A 17136-nucleotide genomic window follows, 5' to 3' on the forward strand; every position below is an offset into this window, starting at 1 on the left:
GAGGCTGTGCAAGGTGATCTTTTACCTTGGGGACATGATACTTACATATCATTAGAAGTTTCCTAGAGAGAAACAGTATCTGCTAACCTGAAGATGGAGGGAAGCTTTCTTCATCCTGTAAACACATAACATGTATTTAATGTCTGTTAACCATCAGTGAGAAGAACCAGATAGTCTCATTGCAATAATATGTGATTATAGCTGAAGCAAATCAGCTCATGTATCTGGTAATACTTTAAAGAGGAAAAGCACTTCTACAGAATGCCTTCCATAGATTTGCTTGGTTTAAATCAGTGTAAGAGTTTAGTCCTCGTCCTAAGTCTAAACCACAAATTTCAGCAGATGAGATAATGAAAGACTAAAATTCTTCAGCTGTCCCTGAGAGACAGTCTGATTTGCCATTCACAGGGAAATATCAGTGGGATTTTTTTTTTAACTTGGTCTGCCATTTTGCTGCTCTAGACAAAAAAGAAAGGAAACCTGTAATGATCTTGTTTCTTACTGCAGTGGAGAATCTGGAGCTGGGAAGACTGAAAGCACTAAGCTAATACTACAATTTTTGGCAGCTGTCAGTGGCCAGCATTCCTGGATAGAGCAGCAAATCCTAGAGGCCAACCCCATTCTGGAAGGTGGGTTATTTAGCAAACAGGCCTGATTTACCACCTTTATTCAGGATTTTTGTACCACAAAACAGATCTTTAAACCACTGTATTTGCATATCTGCAACATCTGAAAAACTGGGTAGAAGTTTTCCATACTTTTCTGCCATGTCCTCATGAAGTCCACAGCACCTCCCATGCTGTAGGAGGAGATGCCACTATAGTATGTAACCCAGAACTGCCAGGAGCACAAGAGTCATTCCAAAGGTCCCTGGTTTAGCATTTGCTCTAGACAGTGGCAAACTGACTGGCCAAGCATGGATGTATCTACAGAACAGCTGCCTGTAGTTACCCATCTTTTCTCAGTGGAGGGATCAGACATGTTCCCAAAAAGTCCTTCTGGAGATCTCCAGACTTGTGCAGTTTTCTTGGCTGGCCAGATATAGGCCATGTTTGGATCATTTGGATGTCATCTAGGACCCTACTACCTGGATGCACTATATGCTTGCCTCTCTCTTTAGGATGCAGCCTGGGATCAGACATTCTTCTGTGCTTCTCAGCACTACCATTTGGAACAGAATGTGTGAAATACTAGTAGCAAAAGGGAAGGCCATTAAAAATAGACTTGATGTTCGTTAAGTGCAATAACCCAGACACCCTCTCTGTCCCTTGCCCGTCAGCTTTCGGCAACGCCAAGACAATTCGAAATGACAATTCAAGCCGCTTCGGGAAGTACATCGATATCCACTTCAACCACAGTGGGGTGATCGAAGGAGCCCGGATAGAACAGTTTCTTCTGGAGAAGTCCCGTGTCTGCCGGCAGGTGAGGGAGCCAGCAGCTGTACATTCTGCCTGCTCATGTCTTACAACTTTATGCTGACAAAGCTGTCCATTGTCCTATTTCTTTTAGGCTCCAGAGGAAAGGAACTATCACATATTCTACTGCATGCTAATGGGAATGAACACAGAGCAGAAAAAGATGCTGAACCTGGGCACTGCTTCAGAGTACACTTATCTCACTATGGTAATAGTCTCTGCTTTATTCTCCCTTATCCCTCTGCCATTTGCTTCTCCCAGACAGCAATTACAATCAATAGGGGCTGTAGATGGGTAGTTACCCAATATGATGCAGTAAAACCGAAAGTGCTGTGAGCCTCAGCTTCAGAGACTTAGAATAATGGCCACCAGCATGGGGCAGCTTGTGAAAGTTCAAAGCTTTGGTTGGCTTAGGGGATGAAAGCCATCATGAAAATTCTGCCCTTCAGCCTATGCAGGTACCTCATATTAAATACATTAGTTGTTTTGATTTGGGCTGTTCTACAGTTGTGGTAAAAATGGGACTGTGCCTCTAGTTTCAGAAGAAATTAAATCAAGCCTGGTGTCTCAAAAGCAAAAGTATTAGAGTTCACACACTGGCCATTTTGTAGACAGATCTGAATTTCCCTGGGTCAGCAGAAGGGCAATATAATACAGAGAAGGAGGATTAGATTAAAGGAGATCATATTTGTGGTTTTGTTCAGGTCAGTTGTTGGCACAAGCTGGCATGTTTACATGCTGTAAACTGAAATGTCTAGGAATATTTCACTTTTGTAATCATCACACTATACTGTTGGTAATAGCAGGGATTAAAAAAAGGCATTTTTCCATCTCTATTAGGACCAAAACCAGTTTCTATCAGGAGCAACATCCTATGCAGGCTTTGCTGAAAGTTCTTCTGATGCTGCCTAGTATGCTTCCATATGCCTTCCACTAGAACATATTCTTATTTTGAGATTTGCCTTCTAGTACTGATCCAATCCTACCTGCTTTGATTTAGGATTAGAGTTTTTAACTGTCCATTGACAAGGCAGAGAGAGGAAACCAAATAAACTGGCACAGCCTTGTAAGTATAGGTCACCTTGTCAAAGTTTCCAGATCTGTGCTGCAGAGGAGCTTTACCCTCAGCTTTTTCTTTCACCTTCCCCAGTCTTTAGTCAAGCCCTGGAGAAATGCGTTATTTATCCTTCTGCTACTGGGTTATTCTTAAGATTAGAGATGAGGGAAGAAACTGGAAGGAGCATATACAATGTCTAAATAGGTTTTTACCTTGCATTTTGTTGCAAGTGGCTTAAAGTATCCACAAGTACAAAGCTTTATAGGCCTGCAGGTCCTTTCTTCCTTGTATAGGTACCAGGAGGATTTTCCTTCTTTGAGGGTGTGGTGTCTTGCAGGGCAACTGCATCTCCTGTGATGGTCGGAACGATGCATCGGATTATGCCCACATCCGCTCTGCTATGAAGATCCTCATGTTCTCAGATTCTGAGCACTGGGACATCAGCAAGCTGCTGGCTGCAATACTGCACCTGGGGAACATAGAATTTGAAGGTAAACTCCGCATTGTCTGTGCTTGCCCTTTCCTCAGACTCAATGGTAAAGACCTAAAGGTGCTGCCTGCTTCCATCTGTCTGAATTAGCCTGCGCTGCTCTGCCCTATATAAATAAGTGAATGAGTTTGGAATGGCAGGCAGATGAGCATCATGGAATTCTAATTTGTGACTCCACTGCCTAGTGCTTTGAAAAGCATCTTATTATTATTACTTTGTTATGCTGCCAGGTTTCCATGGTTATTTATTACATTTATAGGCCTTTATTACAAAAAGTGAAACAACAGATAATATAATGCCATCTTACATTACATCTGCTGATTGGACACAAAAGCAGTTGAGTGATATTTGAAGATGACAGAATCACAGAATTGTGTGGGTTGGAAAAGACCTTTAAGATCATTGAGTCCAACCATTATCTAACTCTACCAAGTCTGGTGATAAAGAGCAGGTGATAAATAGGCTAGGTTTGGTGAACACTCACCTGCATTAAGTGCACTTATGGTATGGCACAAACAGGGTAGGAGACATGCATCAGTGGTATGCCAGAAGCTCTCACAGTTTAGAAAATACTCTGATACGAAGGACCCAATATACTGATGTCAGATGGATTCTTTGAGTAATGGTGGCTACTAAAATGAGGTATTTCCCTAATTCCCCTTCATTGTCTCAATTTCCCACAAGTCAGATAGACAGAAAAAAACATTTTCAGAAACACTTTCTGAAGTAAAATACTGCTTCCCCAGATCCCAAATATCTGCTGTGTAAAAGTAATAACCTTGTCAGTTTTGCTGCTATTTTTAGACTGATATGCTGGAGTTGTGAGGCCCCTATACATCCCAGGATTCCTGGGTGAAATTAGAACCTTCCTTAGTAAAATCATCAAACTTGGGATTTTCAAAAGAAGACTTACTGCCTTGCCACATTACCAGAGCTACAGAAACATGGCTGCAATAACAGCACAGCCCCCACCTGTGGTGGGTTGGAAATTTCCCCCCAACATTAACTTTACCAGCACACCACTGTAGCAGAAATTACTCACCCTGAGACTGTTTCCTTGTTGTAGCGGCTGTGTATGACAACTTGGACTGCTCTGATGTGATGGACTCACCACACTTTTCAATTGCAACCAAACTACTTGAGGTAATGGACTTCCATCTTCTACTACTTTGCTCCTTCGCCCTTGCTCCCTAAGCACATTGACCAAGCATCTCTCTGTGGAGTGTGTATGGATGGATGGATGCACATTATGGGCATTTCCTCTCCCTCCTGCTGACACTCAAGTGATGCTGTTGGAGTAATCTTTCTGAACTAGAGATCTCAAGCTGGGACACCAGGCTGCTAGTGAATGATGCTGGACAAGCAGTTTGTCATGGCCCACTTCCTGAGACAGACTGTGCTGGATCTCCTTTATCCACTGAAATGACCAGGTTGCCATTACTGTTCCTCCAGGTGGACTCCAGTGAACTGCAGCACAGCCTAACAAACCTCTCCATGATTGTCCGCGGTGAAAGTGTGTCCAGGCCTCTGAACATAGTTCAAGCTGCAGATGGAAGAGATGCCTTTGTGAAGGTACTGGTGCTTATATCTTCCCTGTTTAAAGATTAGGGATGCTTCCAGAGCTGTCTGTCTTTATGGCTGAGGAGCCTTATGTGACAAACTTTCACTCATAGGGCTCCAGTCCCTCATAGTTTTCAGGGATAATTTGATAACGTTGTAGTAGCACAATAGCAAACTGTAAGCTAAATCCAAAGACTGTAACCATGGGCTCTAATTACTCTTAAATTTTTTCTAAGGGTATATATGGGCGGATTTTCCTGTGGATAGTGAACAAGATCAACTCAGCCATTTTCAACCCAACTTCTCAGAAGCCAAAGGACAGGTGGCAGTCCATTGGGCTGCTGGACATTTTTGGGTTTGAAAACTTCAGCAACAACAGGTAGGAGACTCTAGATTCATTGTCACTACTATCTCTCCTTCTGGTGCTTTCAGTCTCAAAGCTGTTTGCCCTTCAGGGGCAGGAGTTCTCTCAGTTGTGTGGTGTCACGTCATCAGCACTTCACAAACCATCAGCCCATATTCTGCAGTCTTTTCCAGTCCATTTCAAGTCATGCATCTTGCCTGATTTCAACAAGAAAATATTCCTCACTGACTTTAGGAATATAGGGTAGGATTTCTTCAGCCCATCTTGCTTGGGTTCTCTCCTTTTACTTTATGCTATTCCCAAAGGCTGCAATCCGCATGGGTGTTAGTTCCACTGCAAATCAAAACATGGTGCACATTCACACAGTCAAGCGATTTTCACAATTATATGTTCTCCTTTAACTCTAGAGTTTCTTAAAACATGTACAAGATCTTTCCTTGTTTATACAGCAACACTCAATCATCAGTTGGCTCATTTTTGCTTATCTTTATCATAGCAGAAGATATATTGCCATGACTGGCAAGATGCAGTGGTGGTGACCTTGCACACTATGGAATATAGCAGTAGTATATCTGGATATGTATTGAGTACGGGGACTAAAAAAATACCACATAGCAGTGCAGCACTGGCCAAGGATGACCGTGGGTTCTTATCCTCCCCCAGCTTTGAGCAGCTCTGCATTAACATTGCCAATGAGCACCTTCAGCAGTTCTTTGTGAACCACATCTTCAAGCTGGAGCAAGAGGAATACCTTGCAGAGCACATTTCCTGGAATAACATTGACTTCACTGATAACCGCCAGACTCTGGAAGTCATCGCACTCAAGCCTATGAACATCATCTCCCTCATTGATGAAGAGAGCAAGTTCCCAAAGGTAAATTTCTGATTTCACTTTTAATGTCTGGCATTGCACAGAGCTCTCAGGGATTTTTACAGACAGAGAAGTGCAAAAGTGGCTTTCAGACACATTAGGAGAGGCAATGTCTTCTCCCCATAGATATTTCTTTTAAATTGGCTCACTATACAAATGCTTTACTCTCTGCTGGAATGTGTTCTCTTCCTGGTACCCTGCTGTTGAAACTCTCACAGCTGTTCCAGACAGAAAAGGAGTCTGCATCATTTTAGAAGGCTTTTTTAGGTAATCTTTTAATTTGCCTATTCTTTGAGTATTGTTTTGATGTTGATCTGGGCTGCACTTCATTCCTTCTCCTGGAAGATAGAAAGGCCCTAAAATACCAGGCCTTGTGCTCTGGTGGGATGTTCTGTCTTGATGCTTGAGAGAAGGGTATGTGTAAAAGAAAAGACACTACATTCCTCCTACATAAGCAAGGAGAAGAATTTGAGGTTTTGTTATCTCTGAGCACCACTTTGATTTGTTTGCTGAGCATAGGCCAGTGCTGGCAGGAATCTGCTTAACTGTCTGGTTTTTTTTTCCCCTGTATTTGATTCTAGGGCACAGATGCCACCATGCTAGTCAAAATCAATTCTCTCCATGGCAAAAGTAATGTCTACATTCCACCTAAAAGTGTCCATGACACCAAGTTTGGCATCAATCATTTTGCTGGGGTTGTCTTTTATGAATCAAAAGGTGAGCCTATCTCTGCTGGATACAAAAGGTAAAAAGAAAAGCATGACCTGACCTGGATGTGTGGCACTCAAGGGTTATGTTGATCTGAAGTCAGATCAGGAGATCAGAAGGATTACTCTAAAGTAATCTTCAAGTTACTGTAAATGAAGTGGATTTTAGCTAAACGGGGTGGCACTAGAGCAAAAGGTGACAAGATGACTTTGTTTCCATCCTACAGATTTCCTGGAGAAAAATCGGGACACACTGAGTGCTAACGTAATGCAGGTGGTTCATTCCTCCAAAAACAAATTCCTGAGAGAGATTTTCCAGGTGGAAACCACACCACATAGTCTGGGACGTGGAACCATCCGGCATCTGGGAGCTGACTATTCCTACAAGGTTAGCTTACTGACACTGGGTTGCAGAAGCAATTAATTTCTCCTCCCTTCCATAAGGCACTGTCTGTTCCTGACCTAATCTTTCTTTTGCACTGTCTCTGCAAATCCTTATCCCTTTCATTCAACTGACTTCTGCAAAGGAGTCTGTAGGAAAAGTCAGTCTGCTATTCATGCTGTAAACAAGTGTAATGCCAGCCCTGTCTCCCAGGACTGCATCCTTGGACACCTATGTAGCCATGCCTACAGGCTGTCACAGAAGCATGAGTCCAGCTACCCCCCCACAAGTTGTCATCAGCTGGACTGGTTTGCTCTGTGTCTGCCTGGGCATCCACACTGCATCCACATCACCAGAACAGGCATAAATTTGTAGAAACAAACTAGTTTGAAAGGCTCAAGGCACCAACCAGAGACCCCTCTGCAAAGCCCATACTTGTCCAGAAGCCAGCAACTAACCTGCTGCCATACTGCACATATAACCAGGAACTGTAACACCCAAGGGTCTGACTGGGCAGCTGCCAGGTGGGTCCTGGCCTTTTCATTCTTGCAGAGGGCCAACAAGCTAGAAAAAAAGGAACAAATAGTTGCACTGTCACAGAGAGATACTCTGTTCCTGCTCCCAGTGACACCTGTAGACTCCCCAGCTCTCCCATGTGGTCCAGTGTGACAAAGTTCAAGGTGGCTAATTATCACAGAATCATCTGTGCCTAGTGGTGTAGGAAGCCTCATCCTGTGACTAGTGAAAATCGGGTTGTAAAGCTCAGTGGACTGGAAACAGCCTGGGGCAGAGTTCAAGTTCTCTGCCTTGCTGCAACTTTCACATACCTTGATTTCTAAGCATTTAACCTATGCAAGTATCATCACTGTGTGAAAGTACTTTTGCCTTCAATGGTCAGATCTTTGAATTTTTCTGCCAGGGTACAGAATAAACAGCCAGCTTGCTATCTTACCTTTTATCTGTCTACTCTCCTGGCATTGTTTCCTGATCCTTTCCTTTCTTCTTCAGCCTGTTTCCCATTGTGGCTTTCTGCTGTCCAGAACATCTAGCCATGGACAGGTAAACAACCTGGGGGAGAAGAATGTTAGAAGTGGTACAAGCAACAACACAGAATTGGTGTAGCACCTCTTGCATCTTATGAATACCTTCAAATTAAGTATCAGGTTATCTACATTGCTCTAATGTTTTTTGTCTCTATAAATAAGGTTGTTTTATTGAAAAAAAAAAAATCCCTTCCCTTACATTTAGAAAGTATGGCACTGTCTCAAGAAAGGAGATACCAAATGTGGTGTACTGCTTCACCACTTCAAAACACACAGAAATTAGCTGAAATATTCCTATTCATTTCAAATAGGTTGGGCCACTGTTGGGAAGCCTAAGAAGCAGGCTACACACAAGAATGATGAATGAAGGGCCAGAAAAAGCTTTGCTATCCTGAGGTCTCAGAGCTGCTCTCCTGATACACCAGGGGAGAAAAGACATCACCATCTCAACAACAAATTCAGCTTTAACAGCATTATATGTGTAAGATTTTGAGGGCATGGGTTTCAGATATGTGTGGCCATCCCACTGATTCACTAGTACAGCAGAAAGCTCTCTAAGATCTGGTAGTGCAAATTGCTTTTAATACTTATGCAGCTTAAATATGTATATATTGTTATCATAGCTACTTCAAACAGATGCTTGTTAGCCCTAGGTTGCATCAGAGATACTGTAAGATACTCCCAGGAACTGTTTTCCTAAGGTATGAGTGTTTGGGCACTGGAGGGCAGCATTGCCCTGTAGGTAAAGCAGAAGGTGGCAACTTGAAAGGGCAGTTTAAACATAAGAACCAACAGAATGAGGTACTGTAAAGACCATGGAAGTGAGTGGAGCTACTAGACTGTAAATAATTTATTTAGTAAAAACTCTACAACCTACTAATCCACCCCCACACAAACTAGCTGTATTGTGCTGCAATGATTAGCCCCATACCTCTAAGTAAAAGGCCAGTGGAATCCTTTTGTTAGCTGGAATCGGCACTGTTGTCACCATAATTCAGTATGTCCTTAGGCCTGCCGCAATGATCTGTGTGAAGACAGGTCAAACTGTGCTGTCAGAGAAGCTGGGGAAGTCAGGAGCTAACTGCAGCCAAGTGCAAACCCTCTGGGGATTACACTATTGCAGCTGGAAGCAAACTTCAACCCAGCAGGAGTGAGACATAAAGAACTTCATATGCAGCCATAAAGGGAGTAGCTCTTCCCTTATCCTCCAGTTAAACTTTGCCTTTTTGCTGCGTACTGTGCTATAGTGTAGGATTAGTACTAGCTTATCAGAGCAGGACATTCTGTCCACTTAATCACAAAGGAATGAGCTTTTCTGGATCCTTAGCATTCTTAATATATGAGATGGCAGAAAAATGTCTGGCCTGAGGTGATAATTGCTTTGGGAGTGGCTATTTCTCACCAACCCTTCAGGCACACACCCATGAATAATACTGTGGCACCCAGGCCCTACATTACCCACAGCCTTGGCTGGAACAGAATGGCTTATGTGAGTGTGTGTGTGGAGAATTGCTCCCACTACAGGCACCCCTCACAGCTACAGCTTAATTCCCAAGTAGGCGAAAGAGCTCAGTGGGGTTTCTTTGCAAGAGTAAATCAAAATAAGTAAGATGCAGATGGCTGCTTCAGCCCCCATGTAGGCAAGTAATTTTTTTTTCCTGGAAGTTGTGTGATCCTGTTACATTGTACAAAAATACAAAGATTTATTAATTGGCCCTCTGACAGTGAACGATGTAGCAGTCAGCATGTGCTTACTCTTCCCAGGGCCTGGATACCACCAAGCGGCTCTCTACTCTGGGAGGACAGTTCAAACAATCCCTGGAAAAACTAATGAAAATCCTTGAGCAGTGCCAGCCATACTTCATCCGTTGCATCAAGCCAAATGACTACAAGAAACCACTGGTAATATTTTAACAGGTCTTGCCTTCAGTAAACTTCTTAATTAGAAAAAGTTGTTGGTTGCTGTGTAGCATTTTGTATCTGTGCTTCAGCCAAGAAGAGCTGGAGTACAGGCTTTTACTGCAATTACAAGAGTGGTAGGATGTAGTATTGTTAATTTACAAAAGCATTTCTAAAAAGGATCATAGATAGCAGAAAAAGTACATAGGTGTATTCCTGAGAGGAGCTGCAAAAGACTTTCCTGTAAAGATAAAGACAAAATGAGAGTTTCAGGCCCTTAACAAGGAACAGACAAAAACCACTAGGATCTAACAATGATCATACTATGAAATAGCCTGACAGAAAAGGAGAGCTGTTGGTGTTTGAGAGAAGGGTGATGTGGCTTAATTTGAAACCACAAGAGGAGTGAGTTTGTCATTAAGACACTTGTGCAGAACTCAGCAGATCATGATTCAGTTCCAGATCGTATGGTGTTGGTCAAGTGAATTAATAATTTTTAAAGTACTGCATGTGGACTACTGAGCCTGTTCTTAATCTGCATTGCAAGAAACCAGCAGCACACATGATGTGCTTTCTATGGCTATGCCCAAAGGACCTAAGTTGATACTGCAGTTACTCACACCTGCAAAAGGCTATGAACAATTTATTGTTCATCTGAAATTTCAGTTTGAGAATTGATAATGGTTGCTAAAGCCAAACTGAAGTTAATGGACTGTTTTCCACTGCTGATAACCAGAAATTTGAAGACCCATTGGGGTGACGTGTTTATGCTTGTAACAAACTGATTTAGTGCAATAAAGAAATAAATACAGTTTTAAAAAGCATGGTAGGCCATTTTGCAGGCACTCTGAAGTTGAAGGTTAACAGATATGTTCTGAGGAATGCTGCATGTGTAGCTTCCTTTCATGCTATGCCCCCTCCTTGTTTGCTTCCCCTTTCAGCTATTTGACCGGGAGCTGTGTATCAAACAGCTGCGATACTCAGGGATGATGGAGACCATTCAGATCAGGAAAGCTGGCTACCCAATTCGCTACAGCTTTGAGGATTTCTTTGAGAGATACAGAGTTCTCCTGCCATGGTCTCTTCGACAACAGGTGTGTAAGCAAGAATTTGATTTAAGGCTCATCTAATTTTTCCTTATGAGGCTTTGGTCTTTTCCATGGTTGAAAATTCTTGGATTATTGCTGCATATTTGAGAAAGCTGTCATCACAGGAATTGTTGTCACAGTAACTAGCTAACACTTACATACTCATTTGGACATTAGTTGAAACAGTAAAGGTTCTTTTAGGTGCAGCTATCCTTGATCTGCCCCACACCGATATCCCAGGCAGGGTGGCATCCCCATTGCCCTCAGATGTTTCTTTTCAGTAATAACACACTTCTAAGGTCTCTGCCATCCTCCTTGCACTTCAGCTCTGGAATATTTGGCCATGATGTCATATTCTTCCTTTTATTGACCACTGGAGCCAAACCACCTTCATTCATTATACTTGCAGTCTAGAGGTCTGTAAGACCTCCTTTGCTTCAGTTCTTCACCCTTTGAAATGCAGAAAAGTACACCATTACATAGTACAGCTGTTCTGTTTCACAACCAAGTGCTAACATGGTAATGCTTTTGCACATCAGCTGAATGATGCTCGACAGAGCTGTATCTACATCTCTGAAGCAGTGCTGGGCAAGGATGAAAGCTGGCAAGCTGGAAAGACCAAGATTTTCCTTAAAGTAAGTAAAAAGAATAGTTTGTTGTCTCTTCTTCTGAAAAGACATGGTATAGCTTCATGGTATAGTTGACTTGTTTGTGAAAGAGTGGGTGACCCAGGACTGGGTTCTCTTATAGACTCTCTCTTCAATCTAAGGCTAGATTTTTGTCCCTGAAGGCCAAGTAATTTAATGGACACAGCTTGGTGTAGGAAAGGCTGATCCTGATCCTGTGCTCCAGTGCTGCAGCTTAAACAGCACAGTGCAATGTATTGGTCTTTGCTCATGCCTAGAGAACTGGACACCAGAACACTATAGCAGGGGACCTCCTTGCCTGCCCAGGTAAAAGCAGTCTTATTGCAGGCAGAGCCTCTGCTTGTTTATGGCTATAGCCAGGCATGGTGTTTCAGGTGATGTGCACTCTTCTTACTGCAGTTCCATGCATGCATTTTAGTCACAGCTTGCACTACATCGTGCCAGTTTTGGTCCTTTCAGACCATGTGTCCAGTTTTCAGAAGTTGTGAGGGTGTCTGCTCAGCTGGCATATCCACACTTCCTTTTAACAGGATCATCACGATACAGTATTGGAGCTGCAACGCCAAAATATACTCACAGATAAGGTTCTCCTTATCCAGAAGGTGATGAGAGGATTGAAGGACAGGTCAGTAATCTTACAGAAGGAATTTGCTTTGGTTTGATTTGGCAACCTTTCTGGTGCAGTTTAATACCATGTTTTTGAGTATGAAATGTATCAATCCACACCTTCCACTGGCCCTAAATTCAGTGTTCATCTTGTAACAGTGCAGAGACCAGCCGGGCAGATTTTGCACAGTTTGTTCTGGCTCAGCATATTTACTGTGGCACATTCGGCTTGTATGAAGAGGAAGGGCTGGGAGGAGGATTTGCATTTAATCTTTCTAGTAAACAACAGGCATCTAGAAAGCAGGAAATCCCCATGGAATCTGTGGCCTTTTCAGAGCTACAGGAACTCTCATTTATAAGATGTGTGTTTGATACAAGACAGAGAAAAGAATCAGACAGAAACTAACTAGTCCTTTCCTGCATTTTGTCTGGTTTACTTTGAAATATCTTCAGGAATTAAGTTTAGTCACTCTCAAGTAAATGCTTGTCTTTGATAAACACCTTATTTCATGATTTCTACTTATTAATCTTGTATCCCCCAACCCAAACCATGGCATAAGACTAAATCCTTGCTTGATTTAGAAATATTCCTGACAGTAGAGAAGCAAGAACTAAAAAATATGACACAAAATGCCCTAAAACTTCCCCCTTTATTCCACAGTCTGCCTGCTATCTAATATAGTATCAAGCCTCCTTAAAAGCCTCACCTCACTTTTATTTTCAAAGCATCAGAGCTCTGTGCCACTTCTGACAGCCACAGTGTGACAGCTTTTACCATGGGCTACTAGTCCTGGCAGTTAAGACACTGAGGAGCAAGTGGTCCTCAGATGGAGGAATTAACTTATGCAGGCTTCATGTGAGGGCTTTTTCAGCTCTTACAGAGCTCTCCTACTGCAGCAATGACTTTAGTCTGAAGTTGCTATATTTGCAGCCTTAAGGGCAAAGTCAGCTCAGACATATCAAGGTGAACTTCTACTAGCAAATGGATAGCAAAGCAAATAGGAAAACACTTTGGAGCTCAACTGATTCATGGTTGCTGTTTCGCTTGCAGAATAAGCTGAGCCTATGTGAAATCTCCTAAGGTCAGATTAAGGTCAGGCAAAGCAGCCTACTCTGACCTTTCCATTAGTACGGAAAACGTGCAAGCAGACAACGTTTGAGTGAGGGTAATTTTGAAGCATGTGGTACAAAAGTATCTGACCAGACTAATCTTTCTGCTGCAATATAATACTCTTCTTGGGCTACTCATAAGCAGGAAGAACAGCCCTTGCTGAGCTTTAAGCTTGCCCTGGTGGGATGTCTACTAAAACCTGAGCCAGCTTTCCTAGCTCTAGCATTCCTAGACAGCAGACGAGGTCGAGATCAGACTGTAGACATCTCACAACAGCTGAAAATCCCACCACCTTACTCTTTACCATTATTCTAAGAAGCAACAGAAATAACCTATTGTTTATTAACTCACCTGTCTGTCTGCTTAGGAAGCAGTTTCTGAAACAGAGGAAGTCTGCTGTAGCCATTCAGTCAGCCTGGCGAGGCTACTGCTGCCGGAAGGATTTCAGAATGGTACGAAAGACCTGGATATAGAAATATCTATTTATTTTCTGTGTTTATATATATATATATATGTATATATGTATGCATGAATGTATATATTCGTGTGTATGTGTTTATATACTATGCATTGCCACACTGAGTGGAGTATTAGAAATGTCACAGAATCCAGAATGTTAGGGGTTGGAAGGGACCTTCAGAGATCATTGAATCCAATGCTCCTGCCAAAGCAGGATTACTTAGGGCAGATCACACAGGAAGGCATACAGGCAGGTTTTGCTTTAAAAGCCTGTTACTGACAGAAAATAAAGCATGAAGGGCAGTATCACATTCACCCCGTTCAATGCCTTTATTTAGTTACTAAATTTTGTACTCTCTTTTATTCATCCCAACTTAACTCCAGTCTCAAGGTTCTGACTCATCCTTTTTTCCCCTACCTCCTCCCAGGCTATGGTAGGTTTTGGGCGCCTGCAGGCCCTGTACCGGAGCCGGCACCTTGCTAAGCAGTATGAAGAAACCCGCGCTCATATCATCAGGCTTCAAGCCATGTGCCGTGGCTACCTAATGCGTCAGAAGATAGTGGAGCAGAAGAAGGCTGTGTGTATTATACAGGCATATGCAAGGGGCATGCTTGCTCGCCAAATCTACCAGAAGATGAAGAGGGAGGTATGCTCACAGACACCTCTTGAACTTAGTGTTTCTGTTAAGTTCTGGTAGAGATTTACTGACAAGTGTTGCCATAGCATAGCACTGGATGTGGATGTTTCTTTTGGGATATTTTATTTGTCAAGGGAGAAAGCATCTCTCTAAGCAGATTGATCTGTTGATACTTGCTTTTTGTGTTCATTATCACGGATCAAAACTTCACTGACAGAGCTGAAATATTTTTGGTAGAAGGCAGAAAAGATGTGCACATTGATCAGTCACTTCTGCAAGGGATGATCAGTTTCTACAGCAAGACCTGATAATGTCACTTAGGGATCCCTTCAAAACTCAGTCCTGATGCATCATGTCTTGGTATGCACTGCCAGAGAAAATTCTGTATTTTCTACTTTGGGAGGCCTTCCCATGATTTCCCTTCTGTATGAATGCTGTACAAACAGGACAAAGTCAGTTTGCAGATTGCTGCCTGTGGCCTCTTGCCTAAAATGCCAAATCTAAAATTAAGTTCCTGTTGGGATAAAGTCCTGGTGTGGACAGCTTGTTAATGGCAGAAGGGAGCCAGCTCAGCAGTTGTGGAAACAATCACAGAACGATCCTGTTGTCCACAGAACAAGTTGAAGCTGGAAGCCAGGAATATCCACTTGGAAGAAGAGAAACATCTCATCCAAGTCCTTGGACCAGTGAAAGCAAGGGAAGAAGCTATGATATTAGAGAAGGTAGGTATGTTGGTGGAGCAACACTGAATGCTATGTTGCTTGGCTGAGAAGACAGCTGTTCTGGTTCACACCCTCAGAATTGCTCAAAGAGCTGAGCTGCTATATTTTAATAAAAACCAAACATAATTATAAACCTGCTTGTAGTGATGCTTTAGGAGTAGGACAAGGCAGACATGCACATTTCTGTGTGCAGTAAGAGCTGGCGCTTTAGCCGAACAGGCACGAAGATGTTACACAATGTCTCGACACAAAACATTCCTATATTTTAAATAATGTGTGGTCTTCCACTGTCATGATTTCTGGGGTTTTCCTGAAATAGTGTTTTATCCTCCCACCCATTCATTCTAGCAGAATGATGTTCCAGTCATGCCTAACCATCTTCTATGTTTAAAGGAACACCTGGCTACTCTGGAGGGAGGAGAGGCAGAAGCAAGAGAAAGGAAGAATGCTCTTGACAACAAACGGACAAATCATGATGTTCTCAGTGACCAAGAAATGGTGGACAAAATTTTTGGGTTTTTACCTTCTATGATCGGAGGGCAAGAAGGACAGGCTCCTCTGGGATTTGAGGTACAGAACTGCAGAATGGTAATGGGTCATGTTCACCTCTTGTGTAAGTCCACTGACTGCTGGAATTCTATCAGTGGTTCATTCTGTTTAATGAACTTCTGTAGGGTGAAAGAATCATCCAAATTAGTCATTCAGTCATCCATCTTTGGAATCTGCTTCCAGAGGTCAGTTGTTGGTCATATGCAGTTTGCATATGCGTCTGCAAAAGCTACCACACATCTGTTTCTTTGGCCTGGCAGACCCTCACCAAATAGTGCCATTCTCTGCATTTTGGCACCAGCCACATGTTCTGCTGACAGTACTCTCAATGATTTTCCAGCTGAAACAAGTTGGAAGTTCTTAGAGGCAAAATTTAAAATATCCTGCCAGCTGTGGAGGATGGAATCGGGTGGGGAGAAGCAGGCAGAGTAGAATGGTCTGGGTTAATGCAGGATGTGATCAATGAGTTAATGCATTTTTTTATCCATCAGCAATGTTCTTGCTGAAGACCAAGACAGGAAGGCCATATAGAATGAATGCTTCTCACAAGGACAAGCTCTGAGTCCCAGTGATCTGTTGGTGGCAGCTGAAAATGGTTTTGGGTTAACTGGAAAGCTAAATTCTGGAGTACATATGACCAAGAAAAAACCCAACCAAACAAAAACCAAAAAGAGCATAATGTCAGAGTACAGGAAAAGAAAGTAACCTTCTTCCTTATGTTCTGCACAGGATTTGGAAACGAAGCCTAGCAAGCTGGAGGAGGTGGACCTCGATATGGTTCCTATGAGTGTGGAGCTAGAAGAGGAAGCAGATGGCTTGGAAGAGTACACCTTCCCAAAGTTTGCAGCTACTTATTTCCAGGGGTCTTCTACACATACACATATCCGGAGACAGCTGCGGCAGCCACTACTCTATCATGATGACAAGGACAATGCCCTGGTATCTTGCTCCTTGTTCTTGAACCTGCTCTCTTTACACCTCCTCATCTTTTAATTCTCCAACCCCTGGCACAGCCCTGGGAACCAAAGACTTTAGAGCCAAGCAGATAGTCCTAAGCAGTTCTGCTAAAGTAGTAGTTCCCATTAGCATTGTTTGGTACTTTGCAGGCAGGCTTTTCACACAGATACCTGCCCAGCACAAGATCTCTGGTCACCTTCAGTCTGCCTCAAAAGGGAACTCTGAGGTTTGTTTTGATTTCTGCAGATACCCTTTGGGGTAAAAACAGACTGCAGATAAGAAGCATCAGAGCTCACCCATCTGTCTGTTCTTGTGAGGGCTGCTGGTCTGTGAGTTAGGACAGAATGGGGAGGCCCAAACCTCCAATTCTCCTACTGAACCACAGAAAGAATGGGGAGGGGACTTTTTCTTGATGCTAGGCAGCCTTGTAGACTGGAGAATGCCATGCTACAAAACCTTCACTATTACTTGACTTTCTAGTTCTGGTCAAGAAGGCTCCTGAAATAGTTCACTCCACTGTCCAGGTAGGTTGGTGCATAGTGCAGTTCAGCCAAGGTGCCAGTAAAGGGAA

General features: G+C 42.9%; 1 protein-coding gene across 1 annotated transcript in view; it reads left to right on the plus strand.

Moving 5' to 3' along the window:
- The window catches only part of MYO7B (myosin VIIB), a 46321-nt gene that overhangs the window by 3902 nt on the left and 25283 nt on the right, over positions 1–17136 (plus strand). The window contains exons 5-23 of the mRNA XM_054385721.1: positions 508–629; positions 1280–1422; positions 1510–1623; positions 2810–2963; positions 4029–4105; positions 4415–4534; positions 4759–4901; positions 5550–5760; positions 6339–6474; positions 6692–6852; positions 7855–7905; positions 9654–9791; positions 10730–10882; positions 11416–11511; positions 12054–12148; positions 13608–13692; positions 14128–14346; positions 15453–15629; positions 16338–16547. Coding sequence (XP_054241696.1) covers positions 508–629; positions 1280–1422; positions 1510–1623; positions 2810–2963; positions 4029–4105; positions 4415–4534; positions 4759–4901; positions 5550–5760; positions 6339–6474; positions 6692–6852; positions 7855–7905; positions 9654–9791; positions 10730–10882; positions 11416–11511; positions 12054–12148; positions 13608–13692; positions 14128–14346; positions 15453–15629; positions 16338–16547 — 2605 coding nt within the window. The remainder of the gene's footprint in view (positions 1–507; positions 630–1279; positions 1423–1509; positions 1624–2809; positions 2964–4028; positions 4106–4414; positions 4535–4758; positions 4902–5549; positions 5761–6338; positions 6475–6691; positions 6853–7854; positions 7906–9653; positions 9792–10729; positions 10883–11415; positions 11512–12053; positions 12149–13607; positions 13693–14127; positions 14347–15452; positions 15630–16337; positions 16548–17136) is intronic.

The sequence above is a fragment of the Indicator indicator genome, chromosome 13, assembly GCF_027791375.1.
Source record: "Indicator indicator isolate 239-I01 chromosome 13, UM_Iind_1.1, whole genome shotgun sequence".
NCBI classification, from domain to species: domain Eukaryota; kingdom Metazoa; phylum Chordata; class Aves; order Piciformes; family Indicatoridae; genus Indicator; species Indicator indicator.